We start from the raw sequence: 21,971 nt of genomic DNA, 5'->3' as shown, positions 1-21,971 counted from the left end.
CGTCTTCTCCGTCTCCTCCCCTGAGTGGGCAGCTCCCCGCTCCTCTCCTCTCCCTCCTGGAAAACCCTAAGCACTGCCAAACAGCTGCTTTGGCTGTGGGAAGCGCTGGAGGTAGGCAGAGGAGCGGGGAAGTGGTGCACTGGGGGGGGACGGGGATGGTGGGTGAGGGGAGTTTGGCTGCCACAGGAAATAACTCGGGGGCCGGGGGGGCACCTCGGGGGGCGGCGGGGAGCGCCAGGGGGAGCTTGGTGGGCCGCAGCAAATAACTCTGCTGAACATAGAATTAATGTTGCACTCTGTAACATGTACTGATGACCTTCCTTTTTTTCTTGGTCAGGAAGAAAAGTTAGAAGGGGACAATCGTTACTTTTGTGAAACTTGTCAGAGTAAACAAAATGCAACAAGGAAGATCAGGCTGCTTAGTCTTCCATGTACACTCAACTTGCAGCTGATGCGTTTTGTGTTTGACAGGTAAGTGACCTAACCTGTATGTGTTGTAAACCTAGGAAGGATATTGGTCACTCGGAAATGCTTGTAGTTACTTTCTCTGCTTTGGCTTTTACTTCATACAACTTGGTTCTATTCAGCAAGTCTGAACTGAGTTACATGATATGAATTTGAGCATCTGTGCGCTTAATTTTTTGTTTCAGAGTAGCATCCGTGTTAGTCTGTATCCGCAAAAAGAGGAGGAGGACTTGTGGCACTTTAGAGACTAACCAATTTATTTGAGCATAAGCTTTCGTGAGCTACAGCTCACTTCATCGGATGCATTCAGTGTGAAGTTCATTTAACTATCCAGTAGTCTCATCTGTTAAATACAGTAGTGATTTGCAAATTAAAATTTTAGATTAAATATGCAAAAAGATGTTTACTCTCCTTGCTGCATTGAATACTTGTACATGAAAGTCTTGTAATTTGTTTTTGAATAGACAAACTGGCCATAAGAAAAAGTTGAATACTTACATTGGCTTTTCTGAATTGCTTGATATGGAACCTTTTATGGAACAAAAAGGTGAGTTATACATGAAGTATTAATTGACTAATTGTACTAATACAGCCATTAGCTGCCAAGATCTTGCCTGAACCTGTCCTCTAGCTGAAAACAACTAAAACAGTTGTGCTAATGAATAAGTCATTTCTGGCTATTAACCTTTTTATTTAAAATGGAAGCTTAAGCAGTGTTTGTCCTCATTTGATAAACCAGCGGTTGAGTTTAGGTACTTTAACAAAAATTGCTAAATTTCAAACTGTTTGGAGCTCTGGCTACCAGATTTGTGAGTTAAGAATGTATACATCACAACGTGTGTGCTGCTGCTCTCTTTGGGAAGTAATAGGGAAAAAAATTATGCTGTGTTGTGTATACGTCTTGTATAAAGTAAGTCTTGGTACAGTTCTTAAAAGAACTTTTTTGCTGCTTGTGTTCTTTGTATTTTCTGGTGGATTAAAAAACTGCCTGTTCTCTTTCAGATGGTGTCTATATATATGAACTTAGTGCAGTTCTTATACACAGGGGAGTGAGTGCATATTCTGGTCACTACATTGCTCATGTGAAAGACCCTCAGACTGGTGAATGGTACAAGTTTAATGATGAAGACATAGAAAAGATGGAGGGGAAGAAATTGCAACTGGGGATTGAGGAAGATCTAGGTAAAACCTTTAAGTTGTGAGTGCCCTTTTAAAATAACTTTTCACCAAAAACATGGAGGCTATATCAATTGCCCTGATATATGTATTGAGTGATTTGCAGTCATAACTTTTTAACATTTTTTTAAGGGTAACTAATGAAATTGCAACTTGATTAGTTGCAGCCAATTTTTAACCCTCACCCCCCAACCCCATCTGATTGTTGAATGTCTTACGGGCCTGGTGATGACTGACTTTACTTCAGTTCTCTTATAGATTGTAATATGGCAAGTAGTGTGCATATCTACCTAGACAACCATCTTTTAAACAAATCATTAACTTGCGTATTGGTAAAATGTATGCAAAGCTGTTTCTTCCCAACCTAGCACACAGAATGAGGCTTTATTATTAGAGAGCAAGATTATTTTTAGTTACCTTTTGTATATTTACTTCCACTGAGGAGGTTGTTCATCTTTTTGAAGGGGAACTGAAAAGTTTTCATAAATCTCAAAACCAAAACATTTTTGGAGCAAAAACTACATAATATTTTTATCTTTTATATCACTTATTTTCTTCTTCTTCCAACCCCCCCCCCCCCCCATATCTGTTTACATTGACATTGTTGGTCTTGACTTCCCTGAGTTTGCTGAAGAGCTTCAGCTTGCTCTGCTTGCAGCTGATGTGGAGGAGCTATTGAGTTCTGAACTAACAGTCTGAGTGCCTGAATCGGCAAATTCCTGTGACTGTGAGTAACTTCAGTGAGTGGGTCGGTGCTCAGTACTTCTCAGGATGGGTTTGTAGGCTTGGGCAGAGTCATTCTAGTGCTTTAACAAAAGCAGGGAAGTGTCGGACCAGATTTTTCTCATCTAAAAAGCAAGCAGAAAAATCCCCTTTTCAAAGAGTTGAGGCTATGCTTGTACAAAGGGAAGTTTTCTTGACTGACTTAAAAGGCCCTCAGTTTTCTGACAGAGCACCATAAATATGGCCTTTAGGACTTTTTAAATCTATTTTTTACCTGATCCATCATTTGTTGTATAAGGTTCTTCTGGGGAACCCTGAGAACAACACCAAACATGCTCAGACCTCCCCTGCCTTCCTCTCTCTCCCCCCCACCCCCCGACTTCCTCCATGCACACACCTATCTGATGTCTCTTAGTTTTCAGCTTTGCTGCTTGTTGTTGGTAAAGTTAGTGGTGAAGAGCATGTATGTGAACTCCCACTAGACCTGTGATTTTTGTCATGCTTAGTGCATGAGTGATGAAATTGACCCTCATGAAGCTGATTATACACAGTGCTGTCAAATCGCAAAACCCAGAAAAATGGTTTTCTTTTATCTTTGTTCTGTTAGCCTCATGGGTTACTCGTTGGTTTACTTGTAACAGTAAGTTAAAACATTCAGATCACAAACAATATTAAGCCAGGGTCCCACAAAGTCTCATGCATATGCGTAACTTTAAGCACAGATGTAGTCCCACTGAAGTCAGTAGGACTACTCGGGGTCTTAAAGTTAAGTATGTTGATTAATATTTGTGGTTTTGGAGCTTTTATGTGCAAAGAGTTATAAATACAAACTTTGTTCAGTGTGTGTTAGTGATTTTCCCAGCTCCTCCCAAGCCCTGAGTTCAGGGTTCTTTCTCCTGTAAGAGCAGATGCCATCCCAAACGTATATAGCTGTGGAAGGAGTTCTGCTTCAGGTACTGGAGATCTGCTTATCTGCTGCAGGGAAACACTCTTGAACTCTGGCCCTGCATGGGGGGCAGACTTGCAAATAAGTGTGGATTGTTATGCTGGAGGGCTAAGTGTTTGTGGCCTATCAGTGTAGTAGTGGAATTTCCCAAGAAATAACAATATATGCCTACAGTATTTTCTTTGTGTTGTATTAAAGGTTTGATAATAAGCAGGTTTTTCCTTTACTTTTTTTTTTAAACTTTGTTTTTAAAATTGCAAATGTGTATGCATATTTTTGTAAATTTCATTTTTCTGACAGGCTGGAGATTAAGATAGAATTACAGATTGAGAAATATTGGTTGGTATTATATGGCCAAATTTTTTCCATCTCTTAAAGGTGGAAGTTGGAACCAGCCACTCTGGAATAACTCTTTATTTCCTGCACTGCACTTTGATATTTATAGGTGTCATGTAGTGGGAAAGGACACGTTTCTGTTATGTGCATAAAACAATGTTTAAATTCTCTGCAACACAATCTAAGTAAGCATTAGACAGTGTTATTTGGTATAAGGAAATCTGCATTGATAAGACTGTGTACACAATATGCAGGACAAACTGTCCGTATTACGTTGGAGAAAAGTTCTGGCGAGGTTGGAGGTAGTGTGTATGTGTTAGGGAAGAATTGAAATGAGATATGTGATATTCCCCATTAAAGTAGAATAAATATGTTGGCATGCATGTTTATTATTTTTTGACTTCTGTACCTCAGCAGAGCCTTCTAAGTCTCAAACTCGTAAACCCAAGTGTGGGAAAGGAACTCACTGCTCTCGAAATGCTTACATGTTGGTGTACCGACTGCAAACACGGGAAAAATCTCTAACAGCAGAAGTCCCAAGTAAGTGAACTTGGACTTTTCAAACCTATTCCTGTCAGATATAGCGAGGCCTCGTAAGTCTGTTTGGGTCAGTTCCAGAGGGAAATTAGCACTTCCTCTTAAATACTTTTTGCAGCACTGAGTCCAGTAAAATAAAAGCTTATCTTAAATGATCCAACGATTATTCCAGCAATAAGCACTCACTCCATAGTGCACTGGTAATTATAACTAATACACTTATTGCGTAGTGTACCAGTCACTCCTGGTCCTGATACGTGCATCAGCAGTGGCTTATTGATATTTGTTTCTATTTGACTTGCTGAATGTATTCATAACTTTTTTAAAGAATTAAGTTTTGCAATGTATTCTTCCACTATGAAAAATAGTTCCTAGGAAAGTGGAAAAAATATGAGCAAAAAGTCCATACATACCTTTTTATCTATATATTTAATATACACCTCTACCCTGATATAACGCGGTCTTCGGGAGTCAGCGTTATAGGTGAGACCGTGTTATATCGAACTTGCTTTGGACCCCTATTCCTTGTTCCCTGACCACCTCCTCCAGAGACCCCCACCCTCTACCCAACCCCGCTGTCCCCTGAGTGCTCTGATCCCTATCCACACCCCATGCCCCCTAACAGGCACTCACCAGCAGCGGTGGGAAGTGGAGCAACGCAGCCGCGGTGTTCCACTTCCCGCCGCTGGTGAGTGCAGGGAGGTTGGGGGAAAGGATGCCCTCTGCACTCAACGGCGGCAGGAAGCGGAGCAACGCGGCCCCAGCCTGCTCCGCTTCCCTTGCCCCAGCCCCAGCTGTGTTGGGGGGGACGGGGGGTTGGGGAAAGGTCCCGCACTCACCTGCAGCGGGTGGCTGGTAGCTAGCGGAGTGGGGTGGGCTGGGGCCGGGCTGCTCCACTTCCGCCGCTGCTGGTGAGGGCGGGGGGGGGAATCCCTTCCCCCAAGCCCCCTCCCCCGAGCAACACGGCTGGGGCTGGGGCGAGGGAAGCGGAGCGGGCTGCTCCCGGCCCCCCCCGCTAATCCCCCAGGCTGCTCTGGGACTGCAGGGCCCCCAAAAGTGCCCCCCCACAGCTCCTGCCTCCCAGACCCTCTGCCCCTTATCCAACCCCTCGGCCCCAGCCCGGCCCAGCTCCCTTAACATGCTGCTCAGAGCAGTGTGTTGGAGCTTTACTGTATTGTTTGTGAACCCACCTTATATCTGGGTAGAGGTGTATTTGTGTTGTAGTTCTTAACCTTTTGTCTTCCACCCCTATTGTGCTCTTCCTTTCCCCCTCTAAAAGCCTTTCAGCAGCAGTTTGTGGCCCAACAGCCAGTCTTCTCTCACCTTCTTTTACTAAATAATTTAGAATACTGGAAAGTTACTCCCCAGTTAGCTTTTTCATTAAAAACAAGTTTCAGAGTAGCAGCCGTGTTAGTCTGTATTCACAAAAAGAAAAGGAGTACTTGTGGCACCTTAGAGATTAACCAGTTTATTTGAGCATAAGCTTTCGTGAGCTACAGCTCACTTCATCGGATGCAAAAAACAGTGGCGTGTCTGAAAGGATATCACATTGCAGTTCAAATGACAGTTTGACTCTGTGTATGAAGGAGAGTACGTTTAAAATTTCACGCCCATAACAGCTCAGTGTCCTTGTCCCATCAACGTTACCACCTGAACTCTTGTAACAAAACAGTTGTGAGGCTTTATTGTGTGTGTTGAAGTAGACCCAGTTGTTGACTGCCGAGTCTGTGCATGTAGTCACAAAATGCTCAGCTGGCCAGTCAAAGTGGCTTTGAATAATTAGTGCCCACAGCCAGATTCTCATTTTAATTTTTAAACTAATTATGTCTTAAATGTAAGCATAAAGCTAAATAATGATGGCTATAAGATGTCAGTGGTGTATATACTGTAATGAGGGTGGGCAGTCCTGATGTTTGACAGTGGCTCAGTTTTCTTGTTTCTGTCAGAATGGCCTGCTATGCCTCGCAAGTACTTGTTACTTCTCTTAATGTGAACAAAGGGCATAAGAAATGTAAGAGTGCAGGCCATTCAAGGATTTTTCATTTACGTATTCATGGCCTATCTTAGAGCTTTGGGGAGGTGGGAATCCAATTGGCGAGTGGATTTAATAATAATACCTAACAAAGCACTATATATGAATAGTAATTAATCTTTGTGGGGCACTAAGCATGGAGGTGTTACTCCTGTTTTTGGGGCGGGAGGAGTAAGGTGTTGGAGTGAATTGACTTGCCCGTGGCCACACAGCAAGTCCTACAGATAGCAGGAATACAGTTTGGGTCACCTGAGTCATAGCCTCTTGCCCTAGCTATCATGCCATGATGACTTAGCAGTCATAAAAGTGAAAGGGTCAGCCTGAATGTATTGAACTAAATTCACTGTCCCAGAAACAAATAATTTTTTAGCATTAAGGTTAAAATTAAGAACATTCTATGAGATTTGCATAGTACCTGTCATGATGGTATCTAAATGAAAAATACGGTTCACGTTTCTCAAACAGCTTAGTTCTTAAAAAATTCTAAATGTAGAAGAAAATTTCACAGGAAATATTTTGCACCTTCTTTATACCATTACTGTAAGTATGTAGGTGGTCTTCTGTCTTTCCCCTTTGTCCTCTTTTCACTATTAATTGACTGCTACATCTGTTTTGTGTTAAGCCTGTTATTGCACACCCTCACTTATTTTTCCTCCCTTTCCTTCCTCTTTTATGTGTGAATTTCCATCATTCCCACATTTTCCATCTTTTCTTCTGAAGTATTTTATTTCACTGGTGACACTAAAACTTAGTCACACTCCCCTTTCACTTGAATCAGCAGCCTTTCAGTTTCCCTGCCTGTTCCCTTTAATCCACAGGAGTTCTTAATAGTTTTCTGTGCTTATCACTGAACCATGTAAAACCTGGATCACTAAGATTTTATACGTGCCCCCAAATCCTTGTTGGTGGCCTCTCTGGTAGGTGGCATTAAGGATTCTGGTGTGCTACTGGGACTGAAGACCCAGGTTTTCTGCATCTCAGTAGGAAGAACCATTGCTCCAGAGAAATAGAGAGGAACAGCTAGGGGACCTGTGGCTTGCTGTGATGAGTGGGAGGCAAGGAAATGAAACCAGGGGCCTCAAAGAGTAGTAGGGACATCTCTGAAAGAGCCTGGTGCGCTCATGGTCTGCAGCCCTTCACCATTACAGCTGTACAAAAACTGTTGCTGCTTTTTTCCTTAGTGAGATTAACATCCGATGGAGTGAGCTGTAGCTCACAAAGCTTATGCTCAAATAAATTGGTTAGTCTCTAAGGTGCCACAAGTCCTCCTTTTCTTTTTGCGAATACAGACTAACACGGTTGCTACTCTGAAACATATTATAGTACATTATTGGTAATCCTTTCAAACATGCAAAAAGTATTTCATAGAATATCAGGGTTGGAAGGGACCCCAGAAGGTCATCTAGTCCAACCCCCTGCTCAAAGCAGGACCAATTCCCAGTTAAATCATCCCAGCCAAGGCTTTGTCAAGCCTGACCTTAAAAACCTCTAAGGAAGGAGATTCTACCACCTCCCTAGGTAACGCATTCCAGTGTTTCACCACCCTCTTAGTGAAAAAGTTTTTCCTAATATCCAATCTAAACCTCCCCCACTGCAACTTGAGACCGTTACTCCTCGTTCTGTCATCTGCTACCATTGAGAACAGTCTAGAGCCATCCTCTTTGGAACCCCCTTTCAGGTAGTTGAAAGCAGCTATCAAATCCCCCCTCATTCTTCTCTTCTGCAGGCTAAACAATCCCAGCTCCCTCAGCCTCTCCTCATAACTCATGTGTTCCAGTCCCCTAATCATTTTTGTTGCCCTTCACTGGACTCTCTCCAATTTATCCACATCCTTCTTGAAGTGTGGGGCCCAAAACTGGACACAGTACTCCAGATGAGGCCTCACCAATGTCGAATAGAGGGGAACGATCATGTCCCTCGATCTGCTCGCTATGCCCCTACTTATACATCCCAAAATGCCATTGGCCTTCTTGGCAACAAGGGCACACTGCTGACTCATATCCAGCTTCTCGTCCACTGTCACCCCTAGGTCCTTTTCCGCAGAACTGCTGCCTAGCCATTCGGTCCCTAGTCTGTAGCTGTGCATTGGGTTCTTCCATCCTAAGTGCAGGACCCTGCACTTATCCTTATTGAACCTCATCAGATTTCTTTTGGCCCAATCCTCCAATTTGTCTAGGTCTTTCTGTATCCTATCCCTGCCCTCCAGCGTATCTACCACTCCTCCCAGTTTAGTATCATCCGCAAATTTGCTGAGAGTGCAATCCACACCATCCTCCAGATCATTTATGAAGATATTGAACAAAACCGGCCCCAGGACCGACCCTTGGGGTACTCCACTTGATACCGGCTGCCAACTAGATATGGAGCCATTGATCACTACCCGTTGAGCCCGACAATCTAGCCAGCTTTCTACCCACCTTGTAGTGCATTCATCCAGCCCATACTTCCTTAACTTGCTGACAAGAATACTGTGGGAGACCGTGTCAAAAGCTTTGCTAAAGTCAAGAAACAATACATCCACTGCTTTCCCTTCATCCACAGAACCAGTAATCTCCTCATAAAAGGCGATTAGATTAGTCAGGCATGACCTTCCCTTGGTGAATCCATGCTGGCTGTTCCTGATCACTTTCCTCTCATGCAAGTGCTTCAGGATTGATTCTTTGAGGACCTGCTCCATGATTTTTCCAGGGACTGAAGTGAGGCTGACTGGCCTGTAGTTCCCAGTATCCTCCTTCTTCCCTTTTTTAAAGATTGGCCCTACATTAGCCTTTTTCCAGTCATCCGGGACTTCCCCGGTTCGCCACGAGTTTTCAAAGATAATGGCCAATGGCTCTGCAATCACAGCCGCCAATTCCTTCAGCACTCTCGGATGCAACTCGTCCGGCCCCATGGACTTGTGCACGTCCAGCTTTTCTAAATAGTCCCTAACCACCTCTATCTCCACAGAGGCCTGGCCATCTCTTCCCCATTTTGTGATGCCCAGCGCAGCAGTCTGGGAGCTGACCTAGTTAGTGAAAACAGAGGCAAAAAAAAGCATTGAGTACATTAGCTTTTTCCACATCCTCTGTCACTAGGTTGTCTCCCTCATTCATTAAGGGGCCCACACATTCCTTGGCTTTCTTCTTGTTGCCAACATACCTGAAGAAACCCTTCTTGTTACTCTTGACATCTCTGGCTAGCTGCAACTCCAGGTGCGATTTGGCCCTCCTGATAACATTCCTACATGCCCGAGCAATATTTTTATACTCTTCCCTGGTCATATGTCCAACCTTCCACTTCTTGTAAGCTTCTTTTTTATGTTTAAGATCCGCTAGGATTTCACCATTAAGCCAAGCTGGTCGCCTGCCATATTTACTATTCTTTCGACTCATTGGGATGGTTTGTCCCTGTAACCTCAACAGGGATTCCTTGAAATACAGCCAGCTCTCCTGGACTCCTTTCCCCTTCAAGTTCGTCCCCCAGGGGATCCTGGCCATCCGTTCCCTGAGGGAGTCGAAGTCTGCTTTCCTGAAGTCCAGGGTCCGTATCCTGCTGCTTACCTTTCTTCCCTGCGTCAGGATCCTGAACTCAACCAACTCATGGTCACTGCCTCCCAGATTCCCATCCACTTTTGCTTCCCCCACTAATTCTACCTGGTTTGTGAGCAGCAGGTCAAGAAAAGCGCCCCCCCTAGTTGGCTCCTCTAGCACTTGCGCCAGGAAATTGTCCCCTACGCTTTCCAAAAACTTCCTGGATTGTCTATGCACCGCTGTATTGCTCTCCCAGCAGATATCAGGAAAATTAAAGTCACCCATGAGAATCAGGGCATGCGATCTAGTAGCTTCCGTGTGCCGGAAGAAAGCCTCATCTATCTCATCCCCCTGGTCCGGTGGTCTATAGCAGACTCCCACCACTACATCGCTCTTGTTGCACACACTTCTAAACTTAATCCAGAGACACTCAGGTTTTTCTGCAGTTTTGTACCGGAGCTCTGAGCAGTCATACTGCTCCCTTACATACAGGGCTACTCCCCCACCTTTTCTGCCCTGCCTGTCCTTCCTGAACAGTTTATAACCATCCATGACAGTACTCCAGTCATGTGAGTTATCCCACCAAGTCTCTGTTATTCCGATCACGTCATAGTTCCTTGACATCACCAGGACCTCCAGTTCTCCCTGCTTGTTTCCAAGGCTTTGTGCATTTGTATATAAGCACTTGAGATAACCTGTTGATCGCCCCTCATTCCCAGTATGAGGCAGGAGCCCTCCCCTCACAGACATTCCTGCCTGTGCTTCCTCCCGGTATCCCGCTTTCCCACTTACCTCAGGGCTTTGGTCTCCTTCCCCCGGTGAACCTAGTTTAAAGCCCTCCTCACTAGGTTAGCCAGCCTGCTGGCAAAGATGCTCTTCCCTCTCTTCGTAAGATGGAGCCCGTCTCTGCCCAGCACTCCTCCTTCATGGAACACCATCCCATGGTCAAAGAAACCAAAGCCTTCTCTCCGACACCACCTGTGTAGCCATTCGTTGACTTCCACGATTCGACGCTCCCTACCTAGGCCTTTTCCTTCCACGGGGAGGATGGACGAGAACACCACTTGCGCCTCCAACTCCTTTATCCTTCTTCCTAGAGCCACATAGTCCGCAGTGATCCGCTCAAGGTCATTCTTGGCAGTATCATTGGTGCCCACGTGGAGAAGCAGGAAGGGGTAGCGATCCGAGGGCTTGATGAGTCTCGGCAGTCTCTCCGTCACATCGCGAATCTTAGCCCCTGGCAAGCAGCAGACTTCTCGGTTTTCCCGGTCAGGGCGGCAGATAGATGACTCAGTCCCCCGGAGGAGAGAGTCCCCGACCACCACCACCCGCCTTCTCCTCTTGGGAGTGGTGGTCGTGGAACTCCCAACCTCAGGACATAGCATCTCATGCCTTCCAACCAGCGGAGTCTCCTTCTGCTTTCTCGCCCCAGACATATCATCTGGTCCACTCTCCGCAACGATACCTGTGGAGAGAACATGAAAGCGGTTAGTTACCTGTGTCTGTGTTACTGGAACCCGGACATTCCGCTTACCTCTTCTGGAGGTCACATGTTGCCAAGCTTCTTCACTGGCCTCTTGGCTCCTCTGTGCAACCTGCTCTATATCTGTAGAGCTTTGTGCCCCTAGAAGCCTATCCTGAGTTTTGTCCAGAAAATCCTCAGTTTCCCGTATGCAACGCAACCTTTGTCATGCATCAAAGGTTTATATTCTAAAACACTGCAGGTATCATGTCCTCCAGAGTAAATTTTGTTGGGCAGTATTAAATCATTTGCATCCCATGTCTCCTTTACATTTAATTACCCATATGGGCACAAATACTGAAATGTGAATATTGGAGAGAAGGACTATCCAGGCACTTGACTTTTAGAAAGACTCTGTATTTCATTATTTGTGTGAGAAAACCTTTAAGCTGGGGGTTGTTATCATTGGATATTACTGCTCACTGGGAAAATTGGCATAATTGACTTTAATTTTGGCCATCTTTTTGTTTTTAAGACAGAGTAGGGTTAGTGGTAGCTAGTACTTCTGTTTTCTGTCTTTCTCCATAGCTTTTCTGCAGGAGCTAGTCGAACGCGATAACTGCAAGTTTGAAGAGTGGTGTAACGAAATGGCAGATATGCGTAAACAAAGCGTGGTCAGAGGCAAAATCAAACATGAAGAGGTGAAGGAGCTCTACCAAAGGTTGCCTGCTGAAGCTGGTCTGTAAGATATTCTGGTAGTATTTTGTAGTAGACCATTGTTAAGATTAGTACTCTTTGTAAATAAATCACTAAATTAATCCTATTTCCCTTTTATGTATAACTTCATATAGTGGGTGTTACTCCTTTTCCTCATAGCCTTTTGTGTTCTGGTGTTTGTGGTACCTATTGTAAGACTTTGGGCGGTAGAGAAGGGCACTGACATCCACTCATTCTCTATCCACTCAGACTTCCTGCTGCTATTGATTTTAAAGTAACTAAACAAGATTTGGAAGGTTTGAGTTTGCAAACATTAGTTTAAATTTGCAAGTGTTTAATTTTCTGTAGGAGCCGTTCCCCAAAAATTAATTCCTTTTTTTCTTCAGATATGCTGTTGGTTTCCAGATCATTAGTGCCACATTAATATATGCTAGCACATGAGTTCATGATCAGAGCATATCATTAGAAGCTTTTAGATGGGGGAAAAACCAATAGCCTTAGGAGAGAAGGCGAACTGTGTGTTGACCAACACTTAAGACTGCAGTAGAGGCTGCATGATCAGTGTTGCTTTTTCCCTTAACGCTTTCTGCCACAACCTACTTTCTTTTTCTTTCTTCATGGTGTCAAGCATCGGGGTAGCCGTGTTCGTCTGTATCCACAAAAACAGCAAGGAGTCCGGTGGCACCTTAAAGACTAACAGATTTATTTGGGCATAAGCTTTCGTGGGTAAAAAAACAGTTCTTCAGGTGCCTGCATCTGTAATTTTCACTCCAGGCATTATATACTGACACATGAAGAGAAGCGAGTTACCTGACAACTGGAGAACCAGTGTTGACAGGGCCAGTTTGATCAGGGTGTATGTGGTCCACTCCCAGAAACTGAGGAGGAGGTCTCAATTCCAAGAGAGGCAAAGCTGCTTTTGTAGTGAGCCAGCACTCCCAGTCCCTATTAAAGCCCAAATCAGTGGTGTTAAATTTGCAAATGAATTTTAGTTCTGCAGTTTCTCTTTGAAGTTTTTGTTGTTGTTGTTCAAGAATGGCTACTTTTAAATCTGTTGTAGAATGTCCAGGAAGACTGAAGTGTTCTCGGACTGGCTTTTGTATGTTACCGTTCCTGATATCCGATTTGTGTCCATTTATTCTTTTACTTAGGGACTGTCTGGTTTGGCCAGTGTACATGGCAGAGGGGCATTGCTGGCACATGATGGCGTATATCACATTAGTAGACGTGCAGGTGAATGAGCCCCTGATGGTGTGACTTATGTGGTTGGGTCCTCTGATGGTGTCGCTAGAGTAGATATGGGGACAGAGTAGGCAACAAGGTTTCCTACAGGGATTGCTTCCTGGGTTAGTGTTTCTGTGGTGTGGTGTGTAGTTGCTGGTGAGTATTTGCTTCGGGTTGGGGGGCTGTCTGTAAGCGAGCACTGGCCTGCCTCCCAAGGTCTGTGAGAGTGTGGGATTGTTTTCCAGGATAGGTTGTAGGTCATTGATGATCAGGTTTTAGCTGGGGGCTATATGTTAGGGCCAGTGCTGTTCTGTTATTTTTCTGTTCTGTTATTGACCTGTCCTGTAGTAGGTGATTTCTGGGTACCTGTCTTGCTCTGTCAGTCTGTTTCCTCACTTCCCTATGGTGATATTGTAGTTGTAAGAGTGCTTGATAAAGATCTTGTAGGTGTTTGTCTCTGTCTGAGGGATTGGAGCAAATTCGGTTGTATCTTAGCGCTTGTTTGTAGACAATGGATCGTGTGATGTGTCCAGAATGGAAGCTGGAGGCATGTAGGTAAGTATAGCAGTCAGTAGGTTTCGGGTATAGGGTGGTGTTTAATATACAAAAGCCAGTAGGAGAACACTTCAGTCTTCCTGGACGTTCTATAACAGATTTAAAATTAGCTATACTTGAACAAAAAATCTTCAGAAACAGACTTCAAAGAGAAACTGCAGAACCAAAATTCATTTGCAAATTTAACACCGTAAATTTGGGCTTGAATAGGGACTGGGAGTGGCTGGCTAATTACAAAAGCAACTTTGCCACTCCTGGAATTGACACCTCCTCAATTATTGGGAGTGGACCACATCCACCCTGATCGAATTGGCCCTGTCAACACTGGTTCTCCATTTGTCAGGTAACTCCCTTCTCCATGTGTCAGTATATAGTGCCTGCATCTGTAATTTTCACTCCATGCATCTGAAGAACTGGTTTTTTTACCCACGAAAATGGGTAAAATGCCCAAATCAATCTGTTAGTCTTTAAGGTGCCACCAGACTCCTTGTTGTTTTTTCTTTCTTGTTTTTGCTGTTCCTCATTATAACTGCCACTGGTGCCGTCTCTCCCGTCTTCCTCTTTCTTGATTTACTCCCTCACCATCAGTGATGCCCTTGTCAGTCACCCTCCTGTACTTTTCCCTTGTACCACCATACATCCATTTTCTGCTGCCCTGTGGACAGCTCAGCTCCCTGTTGATTGGTAGCACTGAGAAGGAAGTAATTTAGGTAATCCTGCATATCCAGGTCACTTGCATGCTTTGGTGCTGTTGATCCAAGTGAATCAGCAGGTAATAGGTCACACATTCACTCAACCTTTTGCCAGAAAGGCATTAATTTAATTCTTACAGACACTTAGAAACTCCATGTAGGCAAGTTTTTATCTAAAAAAATTCCATGTTGGGGTGGCCAAAATGCAGGGTTTTGGTTCGCAAGAAAATTTTTGTATTTTGGAATGGAAGCAGATTTTACTGAAATTTCTTACAAACTGAAAGCACCCTCAACATTTCATTTAATAAAAACACTGAAATAGGGTGTTCCAGAATAGAAATATGGGAAATTTACATTCTTGTGAGTTTACCCCAGGGGCGGCCAACCTGTGGCTCCAGAGCCACATGCGGCTCTTCAGAAGTTTTAATACGCGGCTCCTTGTCTAGGCGCCGGCTCCGAGGCTGGAGCTACAGGCACCAACTTTCCAATGTGCCAGGGGGGCTCGCTGCTCAACCCCTGGCTCCGCAACAGGCCCTGCCCCCACTCCACCCCTTCCCACCCCCTCCCCTGAGCCTGCCATGCCCTCGCTCCTCCCCCTTACCCCCTCCCCCTCCTTCTGCAGGCCACAAAACAGCTGATTGGGGGGTGTGGGGAGGGAAGGGGAGGCACTGATCGGCGGGGCTGCCCGGTGGACGGGAGGCACTGGGAGTGGGGGGGGCTGCTGACATATTACTGTGGCTCTTTGTCAATGTACATCGGTAAATTCTGGCTCCTCTTCAGGCTCAGGTTGGCCATCCCTGGTTTACCCATTGTCACCACTGCATAGTCAACGTGAAACTGACAAGAATATCAGTTTCAGCCTGGGCTCCAAAGGCTGCTGCCACAGAGAAGGAAAGTTAGCAACCCCAAGAGTCCTAGCCCCAGATGGGGCTCCCAGTGCTACTGCTTCAGAATGGGGAGCCTAGCAGCCCTGAGAGCCATTGTAATGGATTCAGCAAAACATTTCACTTCTGTTAATTGGCATTTTCTGGTGAAACTAAGTTGCATCAGAAAATTTCTAACCAGCTCTCTCCCAGGAGTCACTCTGTCCAGAGCTTTGTGTGTCCCATGAATAAGTTGTCACTGACTGATTCTTCACTCCTTTCCACTTTTTACTTACTGCCTTTTACACATTTTTTTAAATACTAGAAGGTTGATTTATTCCTTTCTCTCCTCAGTTTTCCATGGGGTGAGTGTACAGACAAGTGCTGTGGTTACTTTATATAGACAGTATTTATCCAAAACACACGCCTCCTAGAAACTTTTTCAGTAGTTTTCAATTAAGATTGTAACTCCTTTTTGTAAAAAGAGCAAGTAGAGTGTTGTGATATTTCAGTTTAGTTCATAAAATACTTTGGCCAAATTTTTCAGACTTGGATGCCCAAAATTTAGCACTTGATTCCAAATTAAGGCACCGAAATATAAAGCCTGACGTTTCTTTCCGCGGTATTGAGCACCAGCAACTTTAGGTCAGTGGGAGCTGCATCTAGAGCTCGGCACCTCTAAATATCCAGTCGCTTCTGTTCAGATTCTTAATTTTCAAACTTGGATACTTAAAGTTATGTCATTTATGCTTAAAACTAATGAAAACCTGTGGTGTGAAAGCAGGCATTCACACCAGATTCCCCACTGTTGGGTCCATGTTCTGAATGTATTTTTGAAGTGCCATTGATAAATCAAGGATATGGGGCATGATCTTCACAGATATGGGTCACTTTTGGAGAACAAGAATTACAAGTAACTTTCTGTCACTTTGGCTTTCTAAACATAATTAGAATCGTTTGTTGTTGATATATGGACATTTATATAAGGAGTAAATGTCACTGTGACAGGTTTCCGGACAGTGCACTCTCATGCTGCTTACCTTTTGGAAGTCAAGGTGGTGGTCTGAGTTTCTCCTTCAGTTGCATGAATTGGGATTTTTTTTGTCCCAAGTTGTTACATTAAAAATGGTTTAACTAAATCCTCCAGAGATTGTGGCCACGTTTTATGTAAAGTAAATACAATATAGCAATAGTGAAGCTTACACTTTTTCAGATAAACCATATTTATGTAGTATCATTGCCTGAGATGTAGAAGCTGCTGATATGTGCTGAAGAACAGTTTGAGGTCTAAGATTATGGGGAAACAGAATCCAGCTTCTCATAGTCACTTTATAAATACATCTAGCAGGGAAATTTCAGAAGTGTAGTTGATGCATCAGCTAGGTGGATTTAATTTCCTGATCTCTCCCTCCCTCTCTCTCTTCACCCCTCCCACCCGTTAATTTTCCAATATTCTTTTAGAAATGCCAGTGATTATCTTTTCAATATTGACTAGATTTGGTGTGCAGAAGTAAATCTGCTTTGTTCCCACAATCAACACATGTTGCTCGGTATATAATTAAATCTATCTTGGAACCCAAAGATGATTGTCACTAATGGAAAATAAGAAAAAGCATTATTTGAGTTCAGCTTTTTGCTGCTGTTGCATTTCATAGCAATTTGTGAATTACATTTCCAGTTGCTTTTTTTGTAAAATTCTGTAATAATATAGCCAAGTTGTTTTGGGTTGCATGTGTCATCAGTGTGACTTTGTATCAAGATATTTGACTCAAGTATTTTATATAAAGTCATTCATTCCTTCTAGTGTCTGTGCTGGTATGTCTCAGGTCCCCCAGAAATTGCACCTATGTATTTTGTAAATGTGTAGAAAAGCATTTCTTGTTTAACAAACAAAACAGAAATTGCTACAATCTTAAATTGTTAGTATTGTGAAATTTTGAGTCAGCTGCTCCTTCAGTATAAGTTTTTTTTTAATTTGGGGTCTGCGTGCTTTTTCTGAATGCTAATTTTTGACGAATAGCCTAGACTTTAAAAAAAAATTTTTTTTTTGCTTGATATTTTCATAGTTTCCTCCTTACAGCCAAATCTTGCATCATTACTGAGATATCGTGTTGCTCTTGAGTCTATTTTGATGGTTCGTTGTCTACTTGGACAGCATGGATCAGGCATTCAAATATCAAAAATATTTTTCCACGCAAAATGCAGAAATTGAGCATTATTGTAAATCTGATAGATGAAGCAAATTTGGTGAAGTAGTTCCCATTTGTTGTTTAATTTGTATTACTGTAGCACCTAGGAGCCCTAGTTATGGTCCAGGCCCCCATTGTGCTGGGTGTTGAACAGACACAGAACACAAAGATAGTCCATTGTCTCAAGACTTTACAATCTAATCTAAAGAAATAACACTCTGCCTGCCTGATGCTGTAAAAAGCAACCTGTAAATCCAGGTTAACTTGATTGATACTGTAGATATCTTACAATATTTAACAAAAACTTGTTCTGGGGAACATGTATCATCAGAAGTTTGATGTCAGAGCTGTTCAGAAGAGTGACCGGTTCGGTGCTTCAACAGTAACATGGACATACAAGGCTCTGTTTTGGAAGCAATGCTACATCAACAATCTGCATTTGAAAAATTGGCAGCATATCACATGCAAGCTTCCATTCGTCTATTATATAGGCAGTAGACAAACTTATTCACTGTAGTTCTAGTTAGGGTTAATTGCTAGCATTTATCATCTAGATTCCCCTCTTTTTTTTTAATGTACTTTAAGCACATAGAGGTTTGTGTGATTTTTCAAGACAGAGATCTAGTTCTTTATAAAATTGTATCCTGTCCTCTTATGACTATCCTAGTTAATGTATCTAGCAGTGTGTAGCTGTGTCAGTCCCAGGATATTAAGAGAGACAAGGTGGATGACACTCTGAGTGCCTTTCCCAGGCCTGAAGAAGAGCTCTCTCTGACCTTGAAAACTTCTCTCTCACTAGCAGAAGTTGGTCCAATAAAATAGATTACCTCACCCGCCTTGTCACTAATAGTTAATATATATCAGACACACTAACCCTTATTACACTCCTACATTATTGCTTTAAACTTCTAATTTACATACTTACCTCATCATTAAGGAAAACAGACTTCTGAATGGAGCATTTAACTACATTGCATTCTCTACTAATTTAACAGTAGGAATGTTTGGTTACACATTTTTCCTATAATGTTCTGAAATAAAATAAGCTACTGTAGCCAAAAGGTGTTGCAGTTTGAAAATGTTCTCTGGCTGCACAAGCCAGTTTCCTATTTAAATTTAAAATGATTCTCGTCTCAGATGTAATTTCACATAGCTGCTGACTTCTAGAAGGGACACCATGATATAAAACTGCATAATTAAGATCAGAATTGGCATGGAAACAGAATTACATGTCTGAAAATATTGTGTAATGGGAATCTAATTTTTGGGGGGGAAAGATTCCCCCACAAACTTTTTAATTTTAAAAAAGTACTGTTGAACAGTAGAGTAATTTTAAAATGTCATCTCCTATATCATGTACTTGTGGAAATGTATAGGTTTGTTTGTTTACTTTTTTCCAGGGTGCCCTTATGAGTTTGTCTCTCTCGAATGGTTACAGAAATGGCTGGATGAATCTGCCCCTCCCAAACCCATAGATAACACTGCATGCTTGTGTTCACATGGCAAATTACACCCTGATAAAATATCAATTATGAAGAGAATATCTGAGTATGTTGCTGACTACTTCTACAGGAGATATGGAGGGGGGCCAAGGCTAAATGGTAAGATTAAACCATAGTATCTGGATATAAAACACACTCACATGGCAAGCTTTTTTTTATTGTTTAAATTTTTGTATATTGAAATCTGTTTTGCATCCTTTGTCAATCTAATGTAGCTTTATCTTTGGTCAAAATAGCTGTCCTGCTTGTATTTTTCTGGTTGGCTGCTTTTGGAAGAACTACTTCGTTATGGTCAAACAGATAATTAGGCTGACTAGGGAACATGAGTGGTGGATATATTTCAGATCTTGATTCTGCTTTGTGCCTTGAAGTTTTGTGCAGTCGCTTAAACAAATACAATAAAAGGAAATGGTATATTTAGGTAGAAACAACTTGAAACTTTAATATTTTAATTAAACTTTTAAAAATAAACTTTCTGTAAAATAGCAAAACTTGTATAAAGACCCTAAAATTGGGGAGTGGTGGAGCTCCTGGGCCCATTATTTCTACAGATGCAGTATAAACAGTGCCTCGTGTATTGTATCGTTTTCTGCTGATGAGCCAGTATTTTGGAACCCTGTTCTCAGAGCAATAAAGAAGTGAGGGTGTGCTAGCCAAGGAGAGAAACTGTCTTCCTTCACCTGTAGATTTCCCCCAAGCAGCCCACTGCCTAGGAAGTATATTCATAGTGTGTATATGTTGCATGTTTGCATACTGTGACAGGTTTTTTTATGAATGGCAAAACTGCTATTGCAAATTTCTGAACTGTCCTTTTCAAATGCACGGCTTACCTAGGTCTACACATACTGCTGTTCTCAAGCTTGTTGCAGTAAATATAAACTGTTAATATCAGAAATGCGGACTTATGAAACTGAGGTGATGAGAAATGTGGATGCTAAAGGAACAAATCCACCCTCATCAAAAGCTTACTACAATTATATCTAAATTTGGTCCAGTTCAACTGTTACCATGTATTTCCATCTAAATCATATGTAGTAGAAAATGTCACTGTCAGTAACTACATTAAGCCCAGTTGACTGACAGCACCTTCAAATGGTGATGCCCGCACTTGCAGAAATCTTAGGTTTGTTTTGAAGTGTAGCAGTAGCGTTCTTGTAACATGGTGTTGTCTTTTTTTTGTTTCTCTAGTTAAAGCACTTTGCAAGGATTGTGTGGTAGAGAGGTGTCGAATACTACGACTGAAAAACCAATTAAACGAAGATTATAAAACTGTCACAAACTTGCTGAAAATTACAGTAAAGGGGTATGTGGTGCTGACACCTTCCAATGTTTGCATTGCACAAGTCTATTGTCAGTGATATTTAAATATTCTAAAATGAGATTTTAACAATTGTTTGCAGTGTTGTAGCTTGTGTTGGTCCCAGGATATAAGAGAAACAAGGTGGGTGAGGGAATATCTTTTATTGGACCAACTCCTGTTGGTGAAAGAGATGAGCTTTTGAGCTTACAGATAAGCTTCAGGACATGAAGAGTTCTTTCATCAACAGGAATTGTTCCAACAAAGATTGTAACGGTTCTCATTCTGAGCCCAAAACTGTAAATCTGTTACAGTTTGTATTGTAAATGCTAGTCTTTTTTTTCTATACAGTAATGATGGATTTTGGGTTGGAAAGTCATCCTTGCGGAGTTGGCGTCAGTTGGCTCTGGAACAGTTAAATGAACAAGATGAAGATGCAGACCAGAGTAATGGAAAAATGAATGGAGATGCACAAAACAAAGGTAGCTGTTTAAAACCAAGCAACCCTATTTCTCCCACTACCTGATAAATAGATCAGATGTTCCTATAGTATTGATTAAGCATTCTAGCAGTTCTGTTTTAGTTGTAGGGATTGTTTTGAGCAGGTCTGAATGATATATACAGTAGAACCTCAGGGTTATGCATTGACCAGTCAACCACACATCCCATTTGGAACTGGAAGTACACAATCAAGCAGCAGTAGAGTCGTCCGTCCGTGTCCGTCGCCGCCCCCCCCCCCCCCCCCCCCCCCCGAAAAGCAAATACAGTACTGTTCAACATAAACTACTGAAATAATAAAGGGATAGGAACATTTTTCTTCTGCATATTAAAGATCAAAGCTGTATTAAGTCAATATTCAGTTGTAAACTTTTGAAAGAACAGCCATACCATTTTGTTCAGAGTTACGAACAGTCTCCATTTCTGAGGTGTTCATAACTCTGCGGTGCCTCTGTAGTACAAAGGAGCATATATTAGATCCATATTTGAGCAATTTCAAATACTTTTTTTTTTTCCGAAAGTTTTCAGCAGGTCAGACTCTGCCCTCACAACACCTACGTAATCCCACTGGGGGTGTAAATAGTGTTTTTAAAAAGTAACTATTTAAACTATTAAAATTGTGTCGGTTAAACATTTAACTGTTAGCAAGTTCACAACATAGGTGCAGGAACTAAGAGTGCGGGGGAGTGCTGCAGCACCCCCACATTTTACACGGGGTCCGAGCTGCTGCCCAGTGCCCAGACCCAGACGGGAAAGGGGCCAAGGCTGGGGCAGGCACAGGGCCGGCAGGAAGGACCCTGGGCGTGGGCCCAGCACATTAGGCATGTAAACCCCATTTTAAACGGATTAGGCATTTATCGGTTAACTGGTTAACATTTTACATCCCTAATTCCCTGTTAAAACTGAAGGTAGAATCTGGTCCTGCAGTTGGAACATAGGCCATGGGTGCTACAACAGCACAGCCGGGGCACCGTAGCCGGGGCAGCGTAAGGTAGATGGTTCCTACAGCAATAGAAGGTTTTTTTCTGTGGCTGTAGGAACTCCAGCTCCCTGAGCAATGATTGCTAAGTTGATGGAAGCATTCTTCCATCAGCCTAGTTGTATCCACACTGGAGCTTAGGTTGGCATAGCTATGGCACATAAGGGTGTGACCCCCCCGACCCCCCCCCCCCCGAGTGCTGTAGCTGTGATGACTTGACTTTCAAGTGTAAAACAGGCTTCAGTTGTCAACTGTATTTCGGTGCAATC

At 42.8% G+C, this 21,971-nt stretch overlaps 1 protein-coding gene across 5 annotated transcripts in view; it reads left to right on the top strand.

Moving 5' to 3' along the window:
- USP48 (ubiquitin specific peptidase 48) overlaps positions 1-21,971 on the top strand; it is a 59,566-nt gene that overhangs the window by 11,398 nt on the left and 26,197 nt on the right. For 3 of the 5 annotated variants that reach the window (XM_073316672.2, XM_073316670.2, XM_073316674.2), the window contains 8 exons: positions 338-471; positions 930-1,012; positions 1,468-1,647; positions 4,061-4,186; positions 11,775-11,924; positions 18,827-19,027; positions 20,117-20,231; positions 20,577-20,707. In XM_073316672.2, coding sequence (XP_073172773.1) covers positions 338-471; positions 930-1,012; positions 1,468-1,647; positions 4,061-4,186; positions 11,775-11,924; positions 18,827-19,027; positions 20,117-20,231; positions 20,577-20,707 — 1,120 coding nt within the window. The remainder of the gene's footprint in view (positions 1-337; positions 472-929; positions 1,013-1,467; positions 1,648-4,060; positions 4,187-11,774; positions 11,925-18,826; positions 19,028-20,116; positions 20,232-20,576; positions 20,708-21,971) is intronic. The other 2 variants (XM_073316671.2, XM_073316673.2) reach the window with 2 other exon arrangements.

Source organism: Lepidochelys kempii, chromosome 18, assembly GCF_965140285.1.
Source record: "Lepidochelys kempii isolate rLepKem1 chromosome 18, rLepKem1.hap1, whole genome shotgun sequence".
NCBI classification, from domain to species: Eukaryota; Metazoa; Chordata; order Testudines; family Cheloniidae; genus Lepidochelys; species Lepidochelys kempii.
Note: the sequence above shows the minus strand (reverse complement) of the source record. Positions and strands in the feature narration are given on the sequence as shown.